This window comes from Tinamus guttatus, unplaced genomic scaffold (assembly GCF_059628265.1).
Source record: "Tinamus guttatus ecotype Peru unplaced genomic scaffold, ASM5962826v1 Tinamus_guttatus_pri_ptg000218l, whole genome shotgun sequence".
Taxonomy (NCBI): domain Eukaryota; kingdom Metazoa; phylum Chordata; class Aves; order Tinamiformes; family Tinamidae; genus Tinamus; species Tinamus guttatus.
Genome location: NW_028288752.1, coordinates 913,493 through 939,219, shown reverse-complemented (window position 1 = coordinate 939,219; position 25,727 = coordinate 913,493). Strand labels below are relative to the sequence as shown.

The following is a 25,727-nucleotide window of genomic DNA, read 5'->3' as shown; positions in this document are numbered from 1 at the left end:
TGCCCTTTCCCTGTCCCTCGAGGGCCCAGGTCATATGGACAGGTCTCTAAAGCTTTAAATGTTGTAACTACTACATTGAACTTTGGGAGGCCCTGCTTTCTTGGTCAAGATTTCTTCTTCACTAAAAGAGGTAAGGCTTCCCTGCACATAGATCACTCAAAGGTAGATTTGAGAACTGGGTGAGGGGCTTGACACTATTTTTAACCTAAGGAAATGAGGCTTGGGCTGTCTGTCTTTCCTCTTCTTGCAACTTTAGTTTCCACAAATCAGTTTCAGATGGGTCAAAGGGGTGTCAGATATAAGTTTCTGTACTATTCCTAAAAAAACAGTGCTGGATAAGAGCTGTCTCCTAGCACTGTCCACCAGGTCAGAGCTGCATTGTAAACTCCACAGGTTTTGGCTTTCCAGCTGCCAGGCACCAGGCAGGCAGCCAGTACATGTATCGCAGGAAAAATGTGTGTTTTCCCATTCGGTGTCTTGTCCAGGAGGAACGTGGTGACAGTTTGGGTGTAGGATGGAGAACAGCAGGAATCAAAGATAACCTTAAGTGCACAGGAAACTTAGAGGGAAAAAAAAAGAGATATAATCTTCAGCAGGGAAGAGGAATGGAGGGAAGAGGTGGAGAGTGCTGCGTACATATAAATTGAATCAGCTGCACTCCTTATGCCTGATCCAAAGCCCAGCAAGGACAGCAACCTTAACAGGCTTTGAACATCCCCAGGTGCAGGTGTTTGTGTCTGTAACCTTGAACGTGCTGTACAGAAATGCCAAAATGGCTCTCTCCATTTTGTAGGGTGTGTTCTTCCAAGGTTAAGTGACTCCACTCATGGCCAGGACCCAATAGCCCTTAAACCTCTTTTCAGTCTGTTAAACTGTAGCAGAAATAAATATCCATAGATACAGACAACACATTAAAAGACAAAATCAGCAAAACTCGCTTGAGCAGAGCACATCACCTTAGTCACCATCGCTGGCTCTGCACATGCAAATATTTTGTGGGATTTCCTTCCTTCACAGGAATTTTTCCAAGTATTTATAGTGTCCATCATCAGTGATTCCGTAAACTTGCTCGATTCCTCAGCATCCAGTTACTTTCTGTTACCAGTGTAAACTGGGGAAGTGAGTATCAATCATCCAGTGAGCACTTGCAGGAAATAAAAGCATGAAAGCATGAAGCCTGCCGGGGCTGAGGAGGAAGGACAGAAATGTGGTACATTTTATAAGCAGAGCCAAAAATATCGTTCACTGTTGCTTGGTTGTTTTACTGAACTGTGTGGAGCTTTCTGTCTTTTGTGAACATTATCCTCTTTGGATTAAGTCCTGCAGCCATTGAACTCAGAGGGAGTATTTGTTATTGGCTTCATTGAGATCAGGATCAAACAATTAGCTGTGTTTTCCATTTTCTTGCCTTAAACAGTGTTGCTCTTTGCTAAGATGTTGCAAAGGACACCAAAGCATTTGCTTTCTCAAACTCTTCTTTCTGAGCATTGGTGTCTAATCCCTGCATATAGCACAGGCCCAGTGGCTGAAATAGGTTCAGAGGTGACTGTTTCCAGGAAAGGTTTTTTGAAGCCAGCGTGTAGGCTCTGTAAAATACTGAATATTTGCTCTCAGCAGCTGCTTTTCTGAAATCTGCATTGTGCTTCGGGTTTTGCTTTGCTCTGCCACAGTAAATGTGACGAATAGCCAGCAAATCGTCTTCGCTCACTGTTCAGAAATCAAGATGTGCTCGGGCTCGTTCCAGGCTTTTGCAACTGCCTTCCTGAACTCCGAGAAATACGGTGGTGCTTCGGCTCCCTGAATGTAAATTTTTAATGTCTTATGCACATCATGGACTCGACTGTAATTACGAGTCCCATGGCACACAGACACTGTGGGCGGAATGGAAAAGGCAGCGGCAGGTCCATGTGCCTTCACAATTAGGGCCTGAAACATCGATCGTTTCCGTTCCCCAGAGCATTGCAAACAGCTTTATGAATTTAAAGCAAAAACTCCAAAGGAAAGAGGCATATTTGCAAGGCAATAAACATTCCCTGGCAGTGTCTTAAGTTCTGAATTTGCAGCATCATCCTACATTGAACAAAACTGTCTGAAACCTGGTGGGCAGAGCAGAGTGGTTTTGACAGGCTTATGCCGATGTCCAGAGGTGGATAAGCAGCTAGGCAGTGATGCAGAGGCATAGAGCAGTGTAGGACTCTTCCTTTCATAGGTTTAATGTAGGGTAAAGCCTTCATTCAAACCAAGGGCTGGTATAACCTGGGTGCTGATTTGTCCGGCATTTTCCAGCATTTCGTACTGGAGGAATTTCAGATAAATGGTTCTCATTTTGCCCTGTCTCTGAAAGCGTTGCCCTTCTCGGGTTTCACAGTAGATTACTTTAAAATCATATTTTTCATTTCCTTTTAAGCATGGTGGTCTTATTTTTATGTGGTGTGTGACAGCCATCTTAGGTCAATATCTATTAAATATGATGTGGCCTTGTAAATTAGAGCCATGGAAACCATCCTGAAAGGGAAAGACAATTTGGATCCCTGCCTTTTCATTTGTATCACTGGCAGCAATTGCTTTGAATTCAGTGATGCAAAATCAGTCACATACTGTAGTTAGTGCACTAGAGCTTAAATCAAATTTTAGCATTTTTTGCTAGCACAAAAAACATGTTTAACAGAAGAGAAAAAAAATGTTCCTCTGTGACAGGAAATCAATTTAATCCATTCATCGTTTTTTTCTTTTTCAGGCTGATATTTGGCACTCTTTATCCTGCATATTATTCTTACAAAGCCGTGAAATCCAAGGACATCAAAGAATATGTGAGTAATGAGGTTTGTGACAGTGCCACAGGGTTCCTTTTCTAAGATTGCTCCTTACCACATTATAAAGATGTGACCTGGGCTCTGGGATGGCTCAAAAACCAGGACACAGGGAAGGCTGCCTGGTTCCTGGCTAGGCAGAAGGCTCAAGCGGGAGTTGATGTCCTCCTTGGCAAATGCAGCAGGCTGAAAAGGTGTTTGCTGTCCAGAGCTCTGTTCTGTGTTTTCCTTTGTTTCTGAAGAGTGGCATAAATCAAAGCCTCTCCCAAAAGCCCTGAAGCTTTAGCTGCACGTTCAAAACAGTGATCAGAGGCAGCAACTGGAAGCATGTGTGCCTGAATCCTGAGACACACACATCTTTCCTGCTGGAGTGACCTGTTTTATGAAAGGTCTCATGGCTGGGTGTGCTGCTTTGTCCTTTTGCTGAAAAATCTTCCCTTGGCCCCTCTTTCTAAAGGCAGAAGTGCCATTAGGGAAAGGGAAATGTGGGAAAATCAATAGCACTTGGACCCCGTTGGTGTCCTATGGGATTTGCAATCCAAGCTCTTTGTTAACTGCTCTGAACCTGGCTCAGCCTCCAGATCCTGTCAAGTTCTCAGGGACAACGAACCCATTTTCTCCCCTGGGTAACAGCTTAGGTGACTATCCCATTAAGTCCTTAGTGCAAACTCAACTGTGGCTCAGAGCGGCTGCTAAGATCTTTCCAGTCTATCATTCTGCTCATTCAGATTATGGTTTTGGATATTTAGGGAATTGTGTTGCCCAACACACCAGATACTTCAGGAAAACTGTCCTTGCAGCCCTTGCAGAAGCTGTACTTCTCAAGCCTGGTGCATTCCCTGCTTGGAAGTGCTGGCGCTTGTGCTAGTGTCCCCATGGAGCGTCTACTGCTGATACTTAACGTTTTCACAGTCCCTTTCTGCAGAATTTTTGTTGAAGTGTCCACTTCCTGCTGGGACTTGAGCTGCAAAAGAGGAACTTGCATTAGATCTATGGGGTCATAACCCTAATTTGGGAGTAGTGGATCTTAGAACTTGGCTGTACCTGAAATTGGTTTTCACTGTAACGTATCAGTTGTGGGGATCCGTCACCTAGAGGTCTGATTCAAAAAAAAAAAAAAAAAAAAAGAAATTAACACTGTCACAATAAAAACTTTCACATAGGTATTTCTGTGCTAATCTAAACTTATATCACTGTAGTTTGTATTTGTTCTGTTTAGTAATGGTGGTTTAGGTTATCTAAGCCCCTCCACACCACATTTTGGGTTGTGTTTAAAAGCTTTGCTGGCAGCAGTGCCTGACGGAGCTGTGCTGGCAGCAAGATGTTCAAGGAGTCCGTTACGTAAAAGCCTGGCAGAAGCTGCCCTGGGAAGATGTTTTTCCCAGGCGTTTGCCAGTGTAACTGCTGTAACCCCAATAAATGTCAGGGGGGCAGAAATACAGCTGGGCCACAGGTACTTGTAGATGGAGAGACGGTTCAGGTGCTGTCTCCACTGCTGCCATCAGGAGAGATGCTGGAGCAAGAGCTGGTGAGATCCAGTGTGTTGTATCCCCCTCGAACTGCTCTCTTTGCAGCCTTCTCTCAGTCAGCAGTAATTATCCCAGCCTCAATTAACATGATCCAATATTGTCATTCAGACAAAGCCTAAAACTCTGATGGCTTTTACTTCATTAAGCTTTATAACATTCCAGCAAAGCTGCTTAGGCATACAGCTATTTTTTCCAGACAGGAATGGCTTTTTTTTTTATATCAATTTGAAATTTTCCATTTTCGAACCATCCATAGAACCATCCATTTTCTTCTAAATGAACAATTTACCCTCATTTTTCTTTAAGAGATACTGATCCTTAAAGCCTTTTTTTTAAAACTTTCAGTTTAATGGGTTTTCAACAGAAGAAAATTATTGCAGGAGAATCAAAATGTACCTCATCTCCAGTATTTGGAAATTACTACACCCTTCACCTCTGTGATAATAGTGCACCACACCACTTAATAAAAATTAGTGGATGTGCAGGTAGCATATGCATATAAGTCATTTCCTTCCAGACCATATCTCAGTACAGCTTAGTCCTACCTTTAAATGCCATTTACTACTCAATAGCAAAGAAAAACCCAACAACAACAAAGTGAACAAACAGACTCTTGAATTACTCAAGACACTGCAGTTTCCCTGATCAAAGACTCCTTCCATGTCACTGTTGCCATAGAGGAGGGCCCCCCCATAAACCATCCACTGCAGAGTGCCTCTAGTGGAGTTAGTGCATGTGCTTGCACCATGAATGTGAGCTAAAATGCTCAAGCTGAAGCTCTAATTACAGAGATTTACTGTATGGCACTTGCCCTGGCAGTGCAACGGGTGTGCAAGGCACACATGCAGGTAGGTGCCATGAATCAACCAATACATACTCATTCAGTGACTTGTGGTAAGTTGATTTTGTGTGTCACTCCTGGATCGTAGGATGAGCAGATAGCTCTCTCTTTTTCCCTGGCTACTTTTCCCTGTCTGTGGATATTATATAAGCAATTATATTTAGGCTTAATTGCAATTTGGCCCACACCCTCATACCAGCCTTCGGTATTAAGATGAGCCAAGTGAGATTTTTAATGACCTGTGGCAGAGCTGTAGCCCTCAGTGGTCCAGCAGAGCTTCCTCAATAGGATCAGTGGCTCAGAATGTCCTGGCGTTTTGTGAGACCAATCCAAAGGGCCAAATTCCTCCTTCCCAAGGGCTTGTGTGCAAATCTGAGGTGTCTTTTGTGCTGAGGTGGGAGAAGCCCTTTCATCATATTTAAGTCCTTAGTAACTATATATAGAGGGAAAAAAATGACCCTCTTTTCTGTGAGGGTTACCCTCTGGAAAAATGACCTAACTTCTGCTTTCTTTTGACAGGTCAAATGGATGATGTACTGGATTATATTTGCACTCTTCACAACAGCAGAGACGTTCACAGATATCTTTCTTTGCTGGTGAGCATCAGATGGGAGGGTCTTTGGACTGAGATGGAAAGAAAATGAAGAAGTTTATATAAAAGAGAGATCTGCAGGACCGTGTTGCCTCTTGCACACAGACTGAGCAGCTTTGGGAGCGTAGAAGTATTTTGTCTGAAGGATCCAGGCATCATTTCTTAGTGTTGTTGTATGAAGAGGGAGGAAGAGGATGGAACAGCTCAGAGGTTATTGAGAAATCATTACAGGAAGCTCTGTCCCCAGTCTGTGGGGAATGGGACTCTGTCAGAGACACAGCTCATAATTGGGTTCGATCCTTCCAGAGATGATCACAGAATAAACAGCAGCTTTAGCTACAGGCACAGATCCGAACTTACCTAATTGTGACCTAAAATAATTACACAGACTCTGTGATTCAGGCAGGAAGAGCACTGCAGCGCAGGTGTTGCCTCCAGCTTGCTGCATGGGTGGTGGTTGTTCCTGAGATGTTTCCCAGGCCCTTTCCTGGGTGGACTGGGTTGATGAGCTGCTGGAATCTGTGCTGAGGGGGGTCACTGGCACCAGTCAAAGGCTTCTTGGTAGCATTTGTCAGGATCAGAGCACAAAAATGCCCAATAATCAAATTCAGTGCCTTAAGTTTAGACGCTCGAGTCTGCAGATGTTGGTAGCCTTTACAGTAAGGCCTCTTCCAAGTTAGTGAAAACTGATATCAGTGGATTTGAGGTTTTGGGTCCCTGGGATTTAGCTGTAGTGCCTGTCTCTCATCTTTAGCCTGTCCCTAGACAGCACTGAGTGCCTGTAGTGAGTCCTCCAAACAAAGGGGATGGGGGACATTGGCACCAGGTCAAGTCTGGTGCCAAAGGAGACATTATTGTGTCTCTGTCTAGTTTGCACAGAGCCCTGCTGTGATTGACACTGCGGGGCTGAACCGCTGCACTGGCTGGAACAGCCTGTGACTGGAGTCTGCTGTGAAAGGGAGATCCTTGTCAAACAGAAGCCTAGACTGGCAAGTCCATGCCCAGAGTAGAGCCTGAGGGGCTTGATGGGTCAGGCCTGGCTGCTGCATGGCCAGTGTCTTTCAGTTTCAGACAGATAAATGTTAACCGCAGAAAGAGGAATGAAAGGCTCATAAATAAATTGATGTAGCACTCATTTCTTGGGTGCGTTTTTACTGCCTCCCAACGACTGGGGCTGCTATAAAGGCAGCATCTGTGCTCCCCCCCATTGGAGACAGCAACTCTTGTCACGCAGCAGGATCTCTGACGGCCCGTTAACTAATGGCCCTAGTACCCGAGCAAAGGGCAGATTTGCTCACATGCCTAGCTGAGGTACATGCCAGGGTGACTGAACATGTGTTGGTCCTTGGATTCTCTGGAAAGCAAAACCTGCCTTAAACTAAGAACTGGCCAGTTCCTTCTTGTGCTGAGCATCTCTGATGAGTACAGTGGGCACTGACAGCTCTTTTTCTCTTCTAGGTTTCCATTTTACTATGAACTCAAAATAGCTTTTGTAGCTTGGCTGCTCTCTCCATACACAAAAGGTTCCAGCCTCCTGTATAGAAAATTTGTTCACCCAACACTATCTTCAAAAGAAAAGGTAAGCACAGATGCCACAGCCTTCCAGGGTGAAGCAGATGTACAGTGTTTGCTCCAATCTCTGTATCACTCACTCACATTGAAGGACTGGGAGCTGCTGATTCTCCGATCACTTTACCATCTCTCTCTCTTTTTTTTTTTTTTGTTGTTGGTATTTTTGTTGTGTGTCTGTTGTGTTTTTAAATACTGGCATCTGTTCAGCTCACTCACACGTATTAGCTCATCCCTGGGCACTTGAGAAGTTAGGAGGGAGGAGAGTAAAAATACCTTCTGTGTGGCTTTGCACATCCTTGTTCAATATAGCTGGTGTGCTGTGTTGTGGTGGATGTTTTTAGAGCAACAGGGTCTGGCAGCCAGGATGTCTTAGCTTTGTACCCAGCTCTACATAAGGGGCTTGCTGGGAAGATATGAGACAGTCTATCCTGCCTGTGAAAGGAGCTTGGGAAGCGATTGCCGGCCCGGGAGAGGTAATAGCACCTAGCGTGAGCCTTGTGAAGCATGTTGAGGTCCTGGGTTGAGAAATGTCTTGTTGTTAACTTCAGAGGGAGCATTAGATCATTTGCCGGCTTCAAGAATGACAGTGGCTCTGAATGGGACGTTGTCAGGCAGATCCGTTTGGTGCCTCTGCTTGCATGGGCTAAGAACTGCTCTTAGCCAAGTAGCAGCATGCAAGCTGTTAGGAAGCAAGTGACTGACCCACAATGGCAGTTGTGGAGGTGAAGGATTGCTCTTTAGTCACAGACAGGCTGTTGTCTCTCAGTCTTGTCCCAGAAGGACAGTGGGGGTTAGTCCCCTGTCTCTCTGCTTCCTGGGAACTTCTGCTTCGGCTCCCTGCGAGCAGTGCTTGTGCATTTGTGGTATCTGAGTCCAGCAGCACAGGACCTACCAACCTCATGAATGCATTGAAGCCAGATCCTGCAGTAATGTGCCAAGAGAGCAAGGCTGGGAGTGCTCTGAACTTGTCCCTCTCTGTTTTTTCCTTTGTCTGCTATGGCAGGAGATTGACGACTGCCTGGTCCAGGCGAAGGATCGGAGCTACGATGCCCTCGTGCACTTTGGGAAGCGGGGGCTGAACGTCGCGGCCACGGCCGCCGTCATGGCAGCCTCCAAGGTAATGGTGCGGGGTGGTACGGTGACATGGGTGGCACCGGTGTCTGCATCCATCCATCACCAGCAGCAGCTGCAGTGGGAGCTGGGGGAGACAATGTGGGTAGAGATTCACACAGAATGCAGAATGGTTGAGCTTGGAAGGGGCCTCTAGAGATCATCTAGTCCCCCTGCTCCATCAGGGACACCTAGAGCATGTGGCACAGGGTGGCATCCAGGCGAGCTCAGAAGATCTCCAGAGAAGGAGACTCCACAGCCTCTCTGGGCAGCCTGTTCCAGGACTCTGTCACCCTCACAGTGAAGTTCTTCCCCATATGGAGATGGAACTTCCTGTGTTTTAATTTGTACCCATTACCCCTTGGCCTATCACTGGCCACCACTGAAAAGAGTTTGGCCCCATTCTCCCTACATTTTCCCTTCAGGTATTTATACATGTTGATCAGATCTCCTCTCAGTCTTCTCTTCTCCAGGCTAAACAGGCCCAGCTCTCTTAGTCCTTCCTCATAGGATAGATGCTCCAGGCCCTTAATCATCTTCGTTGCTCTTCGCACTCACTGCTTTTGGTCATGCCTCCCAATCTCCCCTTCATCAGCCACACAAGTGCCTCTTGGGATGAATACTGTATAAAAGGCACGAGTGTCTGGAGGTTAGAAATTGTGCTGCAAGGTTAACACATACCTGGAAGCAAATATATATACAAGTGACTGGGAAACAGTGTTAACAGAAAATAGCTGGTATCTCTATTTTTCGTTGGCAGAAAAACAGCATGAACTTGATAACTGCTCCCAGACCAAGGCTTACTGTGGTTGAGGGTAGATACGCACAGTGACCACACTCTTATGCTTTCGGGAGCAAAATTTGTAAAGAAGATACGATTTTCATACCTTTTGCAAGAGGATATATATGGGTGAAATGAGTATTAGGAAAAGCATATGAATGGGAGTTTAACGAATTGATTTTGCTCTGCCACATGCTTCCTATATGACCTCAGGCACATCAGTCAATCTCTCCTGGCTTTAGCATCTGTAAAAACAAGTAATATTTCCCTAGGTAGCCAGATATGTTGAGATCTATAAAACGTATTGAATGGAAGATATTATGGAAGCAGGGAGTCCCTGGGATGTGCCATGCACAGGTGGGAGGAAAGACCTGTGTCATCGTCTGAAGAGATGAGAAGAATTTCCTCTCTTTCCCTGCCAAGCATTGTGCAGACTCTGGCTCAGGCCAGGGGCAGCTCAGACTGCTTTTGAACTGTTGCTTTTTCAGGAAGGTTTTGCTAACTCAGCTAACCCCGGGCTGAAGTGAAACCTGGGATAAACAGGGAGCTAAGGCAAAACTGTGCGTTACATGCCCAAGGACGCAGCGTTTGTGTGATACCTCTGTGACACTGAGGCTTTTGCTGCTGCTCTGGAAGCACGATGAAATTGCACCATGGACATAAGTTAGGCTTTGGGAATGCACTCCCTTTTTTCCTAAACCCTTCCTATAATGCACTGCAGGCTCTCTGTGCTGGAGCCATTTGTAGCACAGGAAGAAAGTGTGCATAAATCCTAAAAAATTCTGATTCCTGCTTGGGTAGTCCCACAATATGGGCAGCCTGCAGTAGTCCTGACCCACAGTGGCCACTTGTTCATCTCAGGATGGAGCAGTGTATTTATCAGCTCTTTAGCCTGAAAAAATAGTCAACACCGCTGTTTTTCTTCCTGCCTTTCTGCTTTTCCACTACGTTTAAGAATCCTGCTCCCTTGAAATGCAAATCCAGTGACAGCAGGAAGCTGGGAGGAAGATAGGAGAGTGATCAGGGTCCCAGGAAGATAGTCTGTTGCCTCACTGAACAAAGCTGGAGGAAAGCAATCCACCCTGTGGCTTCTGTAGTGTTGTTGTATGGCACATCTGCAGGCCTAACCTTAGAGGCAACAGTTAAAATAGTGCAAAAGATAAAATAGTGCTACATATACTAGACCAGAAGAGTGTTTCCTGCACACTACTTTGGATAGGAGAGAATAATCTGTCGATAATATTGAGAGGGAGTTATTGGATTGATTGGTGGATTTTTTATAGCAAAGCAAGGACCATTCTTGTCTTTCCTTCAGCTCTGAGAATAGAAGTAATGTGAATACCCAAGGGCAAAGCAGGACTCCTGGCTACCCTCATGACATCAGCACGTGTTCCCTAGCAAGGTATTTGCCTCGGTGTGCCTTGGGTTGCAGATCCAAGAGACAGGGCAAGCTGATACAAGATCTCTCCTCCTCCTGAATGGACTGATGCTCCTGCTCCCACTGGTACACTGGACCTCTCCAGGTTCTCTCTAATCCATGAGAAAACCCAGAAAGAGAAAGAAAGAGAATAGCATTTTTTTCTTAGCAGGTGAAAGAGCTCACAGTGTGCTTCAGAAGTGCCTGAGCCAGCACAAGGGAGGAGACAGAGCTGCATGGTGAGAAGTGTGACGAGAGGAAAGCAAAGCGAGGTCTCTTCTGCTTGTGGGGAGCCGTTGGCTCAGATCCACTGCTCACAGGGCTGCACCTGAGCACATTTGCACCCTTCATGGTGTGTTAGTCAGGAGCGGTTGAAGTGGTTTCAGTCCCTCCCCTTCTCCACCAAATTTCTCATTGTTTTGGCAGAGAGTGCCAATGGCTGAGGTTTACAGCCTGACATGCTGCAGCACGGAGTGCAGAGTTGGGATTAGTCTGGTGTCCCAAGATGTGAAGGGCGAGGGGTCAGTGTGGACATGTGCCCATTTGCTGTCCTTGCTGCCAAGGGAGCCGTTTCCAAGAGAAGGGTGATACAGGCAGGTAGGGGTGGTAACAACAGCTTGTGTTGCCCTACTTTTCCACAGATTTTAAATGTTTGTCAACACCCTGACATGCTCCCTTGAGAAAGAGGTATTACAGGACTAGATTATCTCACATGAGAGAAGTTTAAATGACTAATTATGTGGAAAATACTTTGAGCTGACACATGCCAAGCAAGTCTGCTTGCCGGGGCAGGAGGAGAGCACTCTGTGTAAGGCTTATTCTGGCTTTCTGAATGCCAGGGTTTAAAGGTATTTACCTAGCATGTGATAAGCAGTGAGGTAGGTGAGGAAGTGAGCCCTGAGCAGATTCTTTAGGTTACCACCTTTGACCGGTCAGGTTAAAATTGGAGCCTATAGAAGTGACCAGATACTCAGAAGTATTGAGCACCTGCAGCTCTCGTGGAAAATGTGGCTTTTGCCAGTGAGAGCATGTGAGGAACTCTCTGTCTTCTCTTGGATTAATGAGTGAGGAAAAGGTGCTGAGGATTAAAGGGTGAGGAAATGGACCCCCAGACGCTGCAATTCAGCATCTTCTGCTAGCAGATGCCCAGTGAGATGCTGAGCTGAAAATGTACTCCTCACAGGCCTATTTTCAGAAATCGACGTAAATGGGAGGGCCCTTGTGCTTGGAGACAGGCTTCCCGCTGCAGTAGCCCTGTCCTCCCCATTCCTCTAGGTTGTTTTAACTGATCTCGTGACTCCCATGGTTGTCTGCATCCATCAGAGTCTTTTGCCTTCGTCAAGAAGGTCTTTGGGCAAAGCCTATGTCTTTGTTCTGTTCATAGATCACCCGACGCAACGCGGCTGCCCCTCAGATTAGGGGCAGCTCCGTGTCGCTACTTATGGGTTTATCACTGGCTGAGGTGCTGCAGACTGAGCGCAGACACATGTCCCTTGGTTGTCTCCGATCCCCTGGCCATTTCCCCTGCCTATTTTGAGCTGTCCAAGCGCAGGCTTCGCTTTCCCGTCCCCTACTCCCCGCTGCCCTCCCCATTGTGTTTTGTTTTGGAGCTGCAGTTGTGCTAACCCTGGCACAAAGCTGTGCCAAACCATTTCACGGGCCGAGGAGCTGTCAGTGGCCCAAGCACCCCGTGCCTCCCAGCTGGCTCGCTGGGGTGTTTTCTCCCTCTCAAGAGAGTCTATTTTTGATGGCCGCCAGTTGGAGACAGCGTGTGGGACATCTGGTTTTATTCCCCTGCTGGGTTCTTGGGTCTTCTCCGTGCCCCAGCAGCCGGCGTTCCCCTCCCGGGAGCGCAATCGCCTTAGGGGCTGCTAATCCTGACCTCGCTGCTTGGTCATCCTGTCACACGCTGTAACTTCAAGTGGGTCAGCGCTAAATGGTGGGATTAGATGACCAGGCAGTAAATCCTGCTGGTCTTTGCATGTTTTCAATTAGCTCCGGCTCCTTCAGCCATCCCTGCTCCTGAGGGCTCCTAAGCACCGATCACCTTTTGGAAAAGACCCCAAAAGCCTTTGGGAGTGAGCAGCTCTCCTTCCCTGTGCCTGGGGAGAAGAGGGGTGTTAGAGCCCCGCGCATGCGGCTCCGGCTGGGTGGGTGCAGGGCCCAGAGAACGGCCTGCCGGGCCGGGTGCTGCCGTGAGCAGCTCGGGTGAGCGAGTGGCTTCAGGGAGGAGGCTCCGGCTGCTGGGAAGCGCCTCCAGCCCCCTACAGCACAAGCCCCCTCGCTGGCACCATGATCCAGTGATTGCTGCTCTGGCCTCCGCATTCTCCACCGCTTTGTCTGTCACCCTGAGCCTCCTGCCGCTTTGGTCTGTCCCAAAGCCCAGCTCTGCCACTCCCACCTTCCTTTGCCCAGATCCTGTTTCCTAGATCCTGTTTTCCTTGTTCATCATCCCAGACAAACTATTTCAGCCGAACAGGCCAATGCCCTCTCCCTGCAGACAAATAACCACCCAACTCTCTAACCCCCGCAAGGCGCCACTCACAGGGAGAGCTGCCGAGAAGGTCCTCGAGCTGGGCCCTGCCCATGTTTCTGACCCCGTCCTGCGCCCTGCTGGGCCAGGGGCTGTTTGGTGCCGTGGCCCGTGGGTGCTGCCCTCGGGAGAGGGGTGCAGGGCAGCACAGGCGCTGGGCACGCTGCCGTGGCAGGGAGGAGCCGCACGCGTGGCTGCTCTCTGTGAAAAGCCCCTTTGTGCCTCGCAGCCTGAGAGGCAGCCCAGGAGGCTTCTGTGCGTGGGGAGATGCAGCTGGTGGTGCTGCCAAAGCTAGCGGGCGTTCTGGCTGTCTGCTGAAAGCGCCAGGCGTGCAGAGGAGGCTTTCAGAGGGCTCCTCCACCTGCTTCGCTTGCCAGAGAGGCAGTATCAGCAGCTCCTAACGTGCTCCAGCTCATAGGTGTCACAACTTCCCCTTCCACATCCAGCCCTGTGCTCTCACCCTGCCTTGCAGCTCCACCAGTTCAGCTTTCCTTAGCCCAAGACAGTTGTTGAGGTGTCTTGGAGCACATTTGTTCTTTTTTAAATCAGGACACTGGAAAAGAAGTGCATCTGATGATTCAGATTTCACCCTCCGTAGGCGAACAGCATCTGCTTTTTCATTTCTGGTACCTTGCTGGTATAGCCAGGGCAGCTGCCTGAAAGTCAGGAGCGTTTAGCTTCCTAATTTTGCCTGAGAATCAAGACCTGTTTGCTGTGGAAGTTTGCAGTCTAAGGCCCTGTAGGAAACGCTGCCTTTGGTGTTGTGGCAGTGGAGAACTGTGCTGCAGCTTGAGCTGGGACGGAGGGAGGAGGAGCCAGGCTGGATCCTTCCCCTAAAGAGGCTGGACAAAGCTTCTCCCAGTGGCGAGATCCCACTGCGTGGGGCAGATCGTTTCTTTGCCCACCAAACATTTCAGAGGACATTTCTGTCCAGCTGGCCTGGTACCATGTGAGTAGTGACCACACTGTGTGTATGCCCTGGTCTGGGTGGCCGTGAGTTTCAGATAGTCCTCTGCTTGTGTAGCCTTTGGAGACCTGTTATCTCGGAAAGGTTGAGTCCTCTCCACTTGAAAGTAGCTTCTTTGAGATCTCCATTTGGGACCCAAAACTGTGATCTCTCATCTGAAATGAAAGATTGTTTTCTTGAAATGTTTGGTCGTGTGTCAGTGATTACAGTATTTCATGGTGTGACTTATCTTTCATCCCGACATCTTCTAGGAACCATTTTTACCAAAACAAGAAAAAGCGAACGCCACTACAGAGCTAGAGCCCAGGCAGCTCCGTTAGCTTTTCCCTCTTGCCGGCTCTTTCCGCAAGGTCTCCGAGGAGCCGGCAGTCACTGGCAAGTGCATGGGCAGAACCAAACAATAAAATCACGGAGCGACCGGGTTGGACAGACAATAACAGGCCGTTTCCGTGGGAGGAAATGAACTCCACAAACAAAAAGGGTGGATGAAATTAGGTTTCCACCATTGCATTAACGTCAGCTGGTTTCCCTTTGAGTCTTTAGCACTGGCTGACATCTCCGGACTGTATAGCTCATCAATGCAAGCCCTAGTCATAAAGGCCTTTCCTGCAGGATATTTATGTTCATCCAGTTTGATAACAGCACGATCAGTTGCCCCCTTCCCTCAGGCCTGTGCTCGGGGCATGAAATCCCTGGTTCAGTCCTGCAGGGCCTTCCTGCAGCCGAGTGATCCGTGTTAACCTGCCTCCCACAATAGCTCCCGGCCCCTGGCACCAAATGCTGCCAACAGTCACATGTCCCTGCCCTAATCCTGGGCCTTAATTAGTAGTAAATCCACTCCATTCCTAATGATCCTAAATCAGGATTACAAAGGTGGCCAGACATCAGGAGTTTCTGCAGTGGGAAGCACCCGTCAAGCGCAAAGAGTGGAGCGGTCACCCTCGTGCTTGTAATCTGCTTAACTCTTTAAATGTGCTTGCTAGGTAGCACCCCATCAGCTGGGGTTCTGTGGAGGCTTCTCCATCTCACTGGGAAAGCTGAGGAAGGGAGAAGCCACATCCAGAGGTGTATCCTACAGGTGTCCCTGCTGCTTCTCCCCGTTTCTGATATCATCCCCAATGTGTGAGTCCCTTTGCAGCAGGTACAGGGACACCCAGGACTGTCACGCTCACCTCTCACCTCGGTTGCTTATGCTTCCAACAGACTTTCTTCTCCAAGCTTTTATGTGTGTTGCCACATTGGCTCTCTTTTTCCCTTGCTAGGTCTCTCAGCTACTTCATTTACACTTGTATTTGGACCCGAAAGAAGGGCAGGTAACCAGCGTAATGCTCGCACTAACCCCGCTAACGGCTGCCACCCCCAGGGCCCAGCTGAGCCCTGCTCAGCCGAGGCTGCCGCCTGCTCAGCTTCCAGCAGGCAGATCCCACGTGCGCAGCTCCCAAAGCCTCCCTGGGCTCTCACCAGCAAAAGGCCTCCCAAGGCCTCTGCTGGCAATCGGAGAGACTCCAGCAGCCGGGCAGGGAATTTTGTACATGGGAAAAAAAAAACCCAACTAACTCAGGTTGTTGCTCCTGTGTTGGCCAAGCTGCTGTGTTTGCTTTTGTTTTGTCACTAACGGGTGAAAGGAGCCTCTCTGGCACTACTGCAATTCCAGGAGGATGGGTGGGCTTGCAGTGGGGCTTGGGGGCCAGGATTTGCTCGGGGATGAAGACGCATCCTCTGTGAGTTGTTACCCACCATGTATCAGCTGGGCTGGCTGAGAAAGTCTTGCTGGAGCAACTACTGGTATCCTGGGAAACTGCACTACTGGTACCCTAGGAATATGCACTGCTGGTATCCTCGGAATATGCAGGATAGAGGCTGCAACATGCATGCAGACCTGTCTGCTATGGGGCAGGAGAGCTGCTAACCAAAGTCACAGCAAAAAGAGGAGAATGGTACCAGGTTTATAGTGTTGTGCTACAAGTGTGGTAAGTGTGACTTAGTGTTCCCTTGCCTGGCATTTAACTACTGATCCTGAGCTGCAAAAGACCAGAAGGTGCCAATGTGTTTTAACATTGACCATATTAAAAGCTCCTCTTTTTTGATGTGACTTTATTTGGTTGCTGATTTGTGTCGCTTCACCGTGCTGTGTTACAGTTTCCACAGCTGCAAAATGGAGTTTCTGTAGCTATTAGAGACATGTTGATGCCTAAGTAATGTCAACAAAGGTCTTTCTGATTTCCAGACTGAAAGTATGATAATGTGACATTTATTTATGGGCCTAGTGGGAGAGGAACAGCTAAAGGAAGCTTTTATACTGGGATATCAACCTGGGAAGGGTTCTGCTTTCAGCTCGTCCCAGGCCTTCACCATGGCATGAACTTCCCTAGAGACAGGAAGAGCAAATCAGTCTGAGAGCAGATGCTAGAGAGAAGATGGAGAGGTGCCTGTTCCCATCTGATGCCACCAGAAGCCTTCCTGTCTAGCAAAATCAGGGAGCCCTGCACTTAGGGACAGGATGTGTTCTAGGAGAGACCTGGAAGAGGCAGAAGTTGAGTCTGGTCTTGTGCTGAAGGAAGAGAAGACCCAGAGTCCCAGCACTGCTGTAGCCTGTGTCCTCTCCTCGGGGACAAAGTCCCCAGGGCACAGGCCCCACATTGCCAGCAGGATCCACCTGACAGGGATTGATGAGGGCAAGGAGGGAGCAGTGCTGTCATCCACGGCCCCACAAGCCCTTCCAGTTCCCATGTTCAAAAAATTGTTCAATATTCACCTGTTGACACACTGAGGTGCTACACCATTACTCATGGTGTTAACTGCAGAAATAAAACCAGAAAGTCATTAACTAGAAAGAAAGCTATTAACTTGATATTTTTTTCTGTTATTAATAAATGGTAAGTCCTACTATGGAATAACAAGCTTTACTGCAGGATAGACTTAATTTCCCTGACACAAAAGCAGCTCACAAACATTTTAAAAGCAGACACTGTAGGGTTTGCACTGCTATCATTACATTTTTTTTTTTTAGTAATAAAGGTTGGTAATGACATTTACCATCTAACTTTGAAGCTGCCCTGATTCTGTTATACTTTCTCTCATGTATCTGTTTGGGTTCGTGTAGAAATATTGTGGTGACAAGGAAAGAATTGTGATTAAAGTGTTATGTTGTGCCCCAGGAAAAATGAAATTCAGGTCTCTTCCTACAAAGATGGAAGGTCCTTGTAGGAAAGGCAACATTTGAAAGAAAAATATGGAAGAAAGGTCAGCAAGCTCCTTGACATGTTAATTTTCACCACTCAGCTTAAGTCATTTCTATTCCTGCCATTTATGTGATTTGGACAAACTGTTTCATGGACTGGCAATAATGGTAGTATTTTGCTATTTTGCTATGTAATTTTTTTTTTTTAAAAAAAAGCCTTTACCCTTGGGTCACATTGAGGCTTGTTAATGAATGATAGTACTTTTTTCTTTGTGTTTTTTTTTTTTTTTTTCTTGGAGAGCATCATGGTTACATAGCACAGCTATGTCACTTACATAGTTACATAGCACAGCTGCCACGATATCAGTGTATTAAGGCCTGCACATTATATCCTACGTAATGGACAACAGATGACAGACATACATGGGGTCTTTTTGCTTTAAAGCCCTCTGGGGCCTTTGATCCTTACAGGCCGCTATGTCGCGGGCGGCAGTGCAGGAATATTAGCACATCCCCATTTTTCAGTGTGAAGGAGCACCCGGTGGCACCTTCCCTGCTGGGCTGTCCGACACGTGAATCCTTCCTGTGCGCAAACACGGATCGTCAGCGGGAGCAGAGGGGACGGCAGCCCGGGATTAGGTGGGGGGTCCAGTGCAGGGCTGGGGCCCCGGGGACATGGCCAGGCCAGGTCCCCGCTGCCACCCGAGCCGCTGCCGCGGGAGGAATCCAGCCCTCGCTGTGCAGCAGCTCCGCAGCTGCTGGCGCTTGGCTGCTCCAGCCCCGCGATGTTATTTACAGATCCGGCTGCCCTTGTCTGCTCTCGCCGAGGATCTGTCTGTTGTACCAGACTGATGGGTAGGGCGGCGAGTTTTAAGCCAGCTACTGAGAGTAGTTTTACATGGCAGGAATTCCAGGCGATCCAGAAAACCTACCCAGGACTGTACTGCCCTGAGCCCAGCTGTGACCCCACTGAGATTGCCCCAACTACGTAGCTATCCAAGCAAGCATCAGTGTGTGTGTATATATATATATATATATATGTTATATATGTGTGTATATATATATATATATGTAATTTCAGTGTATCTGTGATAGTTGCTGCCTATTACACGGAAACAGAGCATAATAAATGTGCCTTAGACTGGCCTCGAAACAAGAAGTCAAGCTACCCGCCAGAGTAAGAACATGTTCCAAGAGTGATTTAGTTGCTGGCAGGAAAGTAGCCAGAATTCGGGCATGAACCCTTGTGGCAGATTGGAGAGTAAGAGAGGAGAGGTGAGATTTAATTAAGCATCTGCTTTAGGGACTCTGATGCCAAAAATATAAAATCAGCAAGGAACTCAGTGTTCAAGAAATGAAGCCTCATACACTTGAAATGCTTTAAAATTAGAACAGGTCAATGAGAAGGAACAAGACAAAGTCTGCAGGAGGAGCATGGTGGGGCTGCAGGTGCTTCTCTGTAGCAATCAGCAGAAAAGCTAAATGCAAAAACCAGCTAAACTCAGCACACACAGAGATCATAAGAAAGCAAAGATTAAATAAATGCATAAAAAGAGGATAAAAATCCTAGTGCAGCTTCCTAGCTAGTTCCACCATATGACTGTGTCTTGGAAAGGGCAGATGGATTTTGTTTCTCTGCGATGATGTTTCCGTGGCCGGCGCTCCGGGGCAGCGCGGACCAAGTCTCCGTCAGTCTCCGTTTGCTGCTTCCTCAGGCAGGGACGCGTGGCCTGGCCGCGCTCGAGCTGACCTCCTCTGCGCTCCCGGAGGAGGCTGCATCCCAGAGAGGGATTTCTGGCACAAAAAGCTTCAGGCTGGCGAGCTGGGAGACTTGACCTAGCCATTTCCTCAGAGGCGGTAGCTGCGAGCTGTCCCAGTGACCATGAGCACTTGTTTTCCATGTATCGGTGCGTGAAGTCCCTGAGCAAAGATGCTGTGTGAATTGCTACAGAATGCCTTATTTGGCCATTTGCACATGGTTTTCCCACTCTCTGTTTTGTGTTAAATAAGCAGGGCAAGATTCTGGGTTGGTTTTGCCTTCTTCTGACTTCACCTCAGCCTAGGCAACCTTGCTCCAGTTGTTTATTCTCTAATTTAAACTAGCAGAAGTATTTTGGAATCAACCTGGTCTATATATTTCAGTACTTTTTTTCAAGACTATTTGTTATGAAGAATGTCCTTCAGAAGAAAACCAAAAAAAAAAAAATCTAAATGTACTTTTCATCAGTTATGGTGTTTATTATGAATGTCACTTAATGTAACTAAGAAAGAAGGATAGATAAAATTTATATTGATTTCTCAGCAGTTTCTGGCATTCTTTTTCTAGGTCTATCATGTAGAATGTGGGCGTTGGAATTCAGGAAAATAGATATTTACCTTTTTAATGGGATGTAGTTCTAATGAAAGGTGTCCCTTTAACCACCCACTGTTTATGAAGAACAGTCATATTCCTTTCACCAAGGACTATGTTTATTGTTGCTCAGTCTTAAAGAGGAAGAAAAACAGTGTATTTCTATACACTAGTGTAGTGTACACTATTTCTATACAACAGTGCAGTTTCTTTCTTCTTAAGCTACACGCAAAAACACTGGCCTACTCCTTTTAAGAACAGCTTTTTATTACCATAAAAATTCAGATTTTCCATGCTCTGGAAATTCTCCATATGACTGAAAACTTCTGGGTGAATGTCATCAGAGATGATTATCTTTAAGAGGGGTGTCATTTTCATGCAGAGCATTTAATTGTGTTTCTGAGGGCAAGCACCTATTTAATAAAGATACTGGTGAGGAAAAGTGGCCTGCTGGTCAGGGCCAAGAGCGCTCGGGGCTCAGATGATTACACTGAAGAGTCTGAGAGGCTCTCCATCAGAAATGTGAATCGTGGAATTTTGTTCATAGTGTTATTCCAAAAGAAAAAGCAAGAAGAAAGAAATTAAGCTCCTAACTCATTTGTGGCCTCTCTAGGTTACTGAACCAGACAATTTTCTCTCTTCCTATTGTCCTGGTGGAGGGAGGAGAAAGGCTGAAAATGAACTGTGGAATCTGACTTCTGTGCATGTCGTTTGCTTGCTTGTTTAACCAGGGACAAGGGGCTCTGTCCGAGAGACTAAGGAGCTTTAGCATGCAGGACCTCTCGACGATTCGTGGAGACAGCAGCAGCTCTGTTCCTCCCTCGGTCACTGTCCGAACAAGTAGCAAACAGAGCCAGGCAAAAGCATCCAGAAGTGCATCGGAAGGCACTGGCAGCTCAGGTAAGTGCCAGCATTTTGTTGAGTGTTGTGTCTTTTGGAATATCAAGCAGTTCAATGAAGTCATGTAGCTGGCAGGAATATATAGAAACAGAGATTGGAGGCAGCACACGCCAGAACGCAGCCATGCTGTCAAGGCTCTTGGCACTTAAGAGACATAACAGGATCATCGCTTGATAGTTGCTATTCCTGGCTGGTACCAAAGGTTGGCCTTCAGCAGCCAAGGGAGGCAACATCAGCCCTTGCAGCTTGAGCTGAGAAGCCTGGCCCTGGATTTGGGGCTTCACTGATTGGTTTTTCAATGAGAAGGACTAATGGAACTGCAAAAAAAAAAAAAAAAGGGTGTGGGGGGGATATGTATGTACAGGAGAGGGCAAGGGACATTATTGTAATCAAAGTCTAAATACTGTGATACAGGCTGGGTGTCACCTAAACATGAAAGAGAGCTCCAGTGGGTATCTGAAGTGAACTAGGCCCACTTGTGCTTTCTCTGAATCGCACAGTAGCTGTTATAGCCCTTAACAGCTGTATTTTAAGAACTGTGTCACTGACGAAGCTTGCTCAGAAACAAAACTTGTATGAAGCCCTCCTAGAAACAGAGACCAGGATCTGACAGCTGTTGATGGTACGAAGGATGACTGGGTAAGCGCTGTTGTGGGAAGCAAGCAAAGGCAAAGGCTTGGCTTTGGATTCTGAAAGGGCAAAGGGGAAAAACAGCCCCATGGCTTCACAGATTTCTTTCGAGCTTGGTTCAAGAACAGTTCGTAAGCCCAGATCCAAAATGTGTAATTTTTTTTTCCAAGTTTGGAATTCATAAATTTGTGCTTGTGTGGGACAAGGTCTGTGGAAACAGCATTTCATACATCCATATATTGTTACCCCTTCTAGATTGCGTTTAGTTTTGGCATATAATAGAGACATCTGTCTCTTCCTTCCTAAAGAGCCTTCAAACCCTTCACATATTCTGAGAATTAGAGCTCATGACAGTAATTTATTTTTTTAATATCCTCTGTTGAATGATTTCTCTTTACCAGGTAAACTGAAATAGCTAATGTTAATGCACAGTGGTTGATATTCTGGCATTTAGAATATTCCCATTTGAAGTAATCAGTCTGAGGGTGAAAGAGTTCACACACAGAATAAAAAACAAAAAAAAAGTCTACATATCTTTCACCAAAATAACTAATGGCGCAAGCCTAATTTAATCATCTTAATGTTATGCAGAGCACAACATTAGTAGTTTTGTTCTCAAGGTAGCAAGCTCTGCTCACCTGGCCACAAAACGTAATACACCCAAATTGTTGATTTTGATCTAGTTTGGATCAGATGGATCTCTGAAAGACTGAACCATTTGTAAACTTTTCAAATGAAGTCTGGGAGTTATTACAAATTTTTGGATCTGGATGATGTGGGGGGTTGGTTTTCATTTTTCTTTTAATGGAATCTACATAAATCTGCAAAATGTGCTGGGTGCTGTCTCCGTGCCACCTCGCCTGGGCCTTTCTCTGCCATCCCTGATTGAGGAGCTGCTTGTTGTCACCCACCTCTCACCACAGCCACTACAGAGAGGTCTCTGGAGCTGATAACTTCTTTCTTGTTGAGCTAGAGCTTTCACACACAAGGAGCAGAGATAATTTGCAAGTGCCTATCAGTATATCCCACATATACATATAATGTATACACATAGGAATTGTGTATGGGTACTAATTACAGAGTTGCTGACTCACAGCTCTTTTTCCTGTGTCAAAGCCCTTAGATAACACAAATGTCCATGTCAGCGGTCCCCACTGTGCCACAGAAACATTCGACTTCTGTTTATGTGCCTGGTTTAGAGATAAAGGGACTTAGTCAGCCTGACATCAGGGGAATCAGCAAAAATACCTCTGTGTGTTTGACACGTGGGCAACGCCGCCAAAGAGCTCTGCTGCCTTGAGAAAGGTCTTGGAAGCTGCCAGCTGTTTGAAGGGATGACAGTGGCTGCGATGCGTGAGACAGATTCAAGAACATTAATATCAGTGAGCCCGGCTGGGGCTGCAGGCACCGTACGCCTGGTCTGAGTAGAAATCCTATTTTATGTAGATTTTTAGGGTAGGTATTGAGGAACAGGGCCTGTGTTTGCAAGTGTTGTGATTAGGAAGCAAGCCTGCAAAATAGCGTGCCTGAATCCAGACCCTGCTTTATTGCAAAGTACTGGTGTGACCGAGAGCAGATTTCTTTTCCTTGGTGTGTCGGTAAAGCACTCCATTTGTGATGAGCACATGCGGACGCAGCACAGGTTTATTTTTGCCCAGTGAGGAATGTCTCACGAGGCCAAGAAATACAATATCCCGCGAGTGGCCTTAGGGACAGCGGGAATCACCCCTTCCTTTCCCCTCCCTTTTGCTGCCCGTCCCAGACGGAGCACAACCCCGAGTTGCTTGGGCAGCTCCAGCTGCCTGTAAATGGAGCCCCCTGTGTGACAGCTGAGCCGAGTGTGGGCACCCAGTGTCCTACAGATGCCCACAGGAATGCCCTTGTCCTCCTGCTCCCCACAGTCAGCAGCCACATGGAGGTGACACACGGGACAAGGCTCCTTTCGCTAGAACAGGCGCAGGGTTGCAGGTCCCTGGGCCACCACCCATCCCAGGCTCAGCTCCCCCTTTGCTCTTGGTTCAGCGTTTCTCCATGTAGCCTCCTGGCAGCCTCGAGGATATTTTAGTGTCGATGCATGTCCTGACCTGCGCCTCGTGCACAGGCAGATCTGGGAGCTGTAAATGCCTGATGCTCTGTTTGTCTGCAGGGAGAACTGGGAGCTCCAGAGCAGTATTTCCAAATACTTCTCAAGGCCATTCTGTTGCTTTGGCAAATGCCCAGGAACAGTCCATGTTCAGATGTTTTTGTATTACCAGTGGGCTTCAGCACTTCTTAACCCTGCATTATTGCCTTAAAAGCACTGCGGGCAGAAAGAGGTTTGTGCTGCATCAAGGGATGCCAGTGTCCAGAGCTGACACCATCCAGGATGAGCGCCTGCTGCGAAGCGTAACCCGCAGAGAGGGTTGTTCTTGCCTAACCTGAGCGAGATCATTCGCAGGCCGGATGATTCGAGGCAGAAATGAGCAGTGAGTCTCTGCAGCGCTGCACTCCTCTGTGCAGGAGAGAGTCAAGGCCTTTTCTGAGCTTTGGGGTTTTCCAGAATTTAATTTCTGAAGTCTTTGCAGGACAGAATGAAGGTGGGGGTATCCGCAGTGAGGATGTGCCCCGATAGCTGTGTCCTGCTAATCGGGAAGATTCTGGGAAGGGGTATGAGAACAGCTCATACACGTATATTGCATGAGAGTGAAACTCCAAAAACTTATGATCAGTAATGGAAATCACACCATGTCCCTCTGTCCTTCACTCCACCTGCCATTACGATTTGTGCTACAGCCCTGAAAGTTGAACAGAAAGAGGAATGGAGCATTTGGGCTGGGATTTGGTCATCTTTTTGTACAGTTTTCTTTGCATTTGTCACCGTGTCCCATCACTTGGAATATCTGAGTACCTCTCTGTGTCCTGATGCACGAACCCTCTGCATGGGAAGCTCTTAAGGCCACAGGTTTTGTGAACACCTGGGAATCACCTGCATTTGCACTCACGAGTGCAGTGCACTTCCCTAGGTTACTTTCATTTTTGTAGTAATTTCACTAAAATATAATCCCCACAAGACTGATTTTAGAAGGTGGCAAATCTATGAATAATGAAGAAATCCAGGCAACACTACTGCAGCGTGTGTTTATCCTCATGCAGCTTTTTGCTCTGCCCTACGCTTTGCTTCTCTGTGTTCCCAAGCCTCCTTAGAAGTCATGTCTGTTTAGTGCTCTGAAAATAGAGCCAGGGAGCTGTTGGTAATCCCAGCCTTAGCACCCTTGGGCACATAGCCCTGGGTGAGTCACCTTTCTGGGCCCGTGCTCCTTGCTAGTGCATAGAGTTGTCCTTTCCTGCACACAGGACCCTGAAGTCAACTTTGTAACTGTTCAGAGGAGCAATGTTAAAACATACGTTGTCTTAACATGCAGAATATGAAGCGGTGTTAAGAGCAGTGTTTTCTAGGACATGCTAATTTGGCCTGATGAGTCCTAACACTCGGCTCCTCTTTCAGTGTGCACGTGCTGTGCAGTTTGCCGACTCCTCAGAGGTGAGTGCTGGATCCCTGTGCCGCCGTATCCATGCATCCCCTCCGGGCACGGCTGCGTCCCCAGCATCGCTCCTGCCGCTCGGGCTCCCTGGGGTTCCTAACCCAGTGGGAACAAGCCAGGGGGAGGACAGGCTCCGCATGGGTCTGTAGCTGTGTGTGCTCACGGCAAGTATTGCAGTGCCTCTCACCGTACTGACTGCGTTACCCAGGCTGGGCAGTGCTTTTCTGGAGGAAAACGAGTGTTTTTCTGTTCTAGGGGATGCACCCCTGTCACTGCTGCACCCCTTGGACTCCTCTCCCGCATTTTACACTAACCTAGGAGCAGTGTAAAACGGCTGGGAATTCAGCAAGAACAACCCTCTCAGCGCTGCCCTGCTCTGCACTGTCCCCTACAGTGGGGATTGGCAGGTGCTTATGGATTTACCCTAGTGCAGGATCCTCCCATGTGGAAGGGGCATTTGCATTTGGGATGGGTGGGATAAATGAGAGAAAAAAAAAAAAAGGCAGCAGCATCTGGTAGGTAAATGCTGCTTTGAACAGACTCTGCCTGCTTTGATGTGAGCGGTTCTGTGAAACGTCCCTCTGTCCGTAGCACTGTCCATGTTCACAAAGTTAGGGGTGCAGCGAAGGGCCTGGCTGCTGATGGACTTTTCACAGCTGTGCCAGTTAGCTCAGTTTCCAAGAGCCAGCCCATCACTTCTGCCGCGTTTGGTGAGGAGAGGAGGGAAGAAGAAAACCTCCGGTTTGGGCAAGCCTGGAAAAGAGCAGGGGGCTGCCAGGCAGGCTGGCTAGGGCAGAAGAGGAAACCCTGATTTGCAGCATCTCACACTGATGGAAGCAAAAGAGTTTCTTGGTGGTATTCACAGCACATTTGAATAGCACCATTCTAAACTTAGCCTAGACTTTTTTTTTTCTTTTTTTTTTTTTTTTTTAGATTTGAATCCAAAGTGTTATTTATAAAAAGAATCACTTGAGTCCTTAAGTGCTTCGTAGT

At 47.4% G+C, this 25,727-nt stretch overlaps 1 protein-coding gene across 1 annotated transcript in view; it reads left to right on the top strand.

Moving 5' to 3' along the window:
- The window catches only part of REEP1 (receptor accessory protein 1), a 50,940-nt gene that overhangs the window by 17,165 nt on the left and 8,048 nt on the right, over positions 1-25,727 (top strand). The window contains exons 2-7 of the mRNA XM_088524963.1: positions 2,738-2,810; positions 5,700-5,776; positions 7,231-7,351; positions 8,348-8,461; positions 20,415-20,583; positions 24,698-24,733. Of these exons, the coding sequence (XP_088381089.1) occupies positions 2,738-2,810; positions 5,700-5,776; positions 7,231-7,351; positions 8,348-8,461; positions 20,415-20,583; positions 24,698-24,733 (590 nt within the window). The remainder of the gene's footprint in view (positions 1-2,737; positions 2,811-5,699; positions 5,777-7,230; positions 7,352-8,347; positions 8,462-20,414; positions 20,584-24,697; positions 24,734-25,727) is intronic.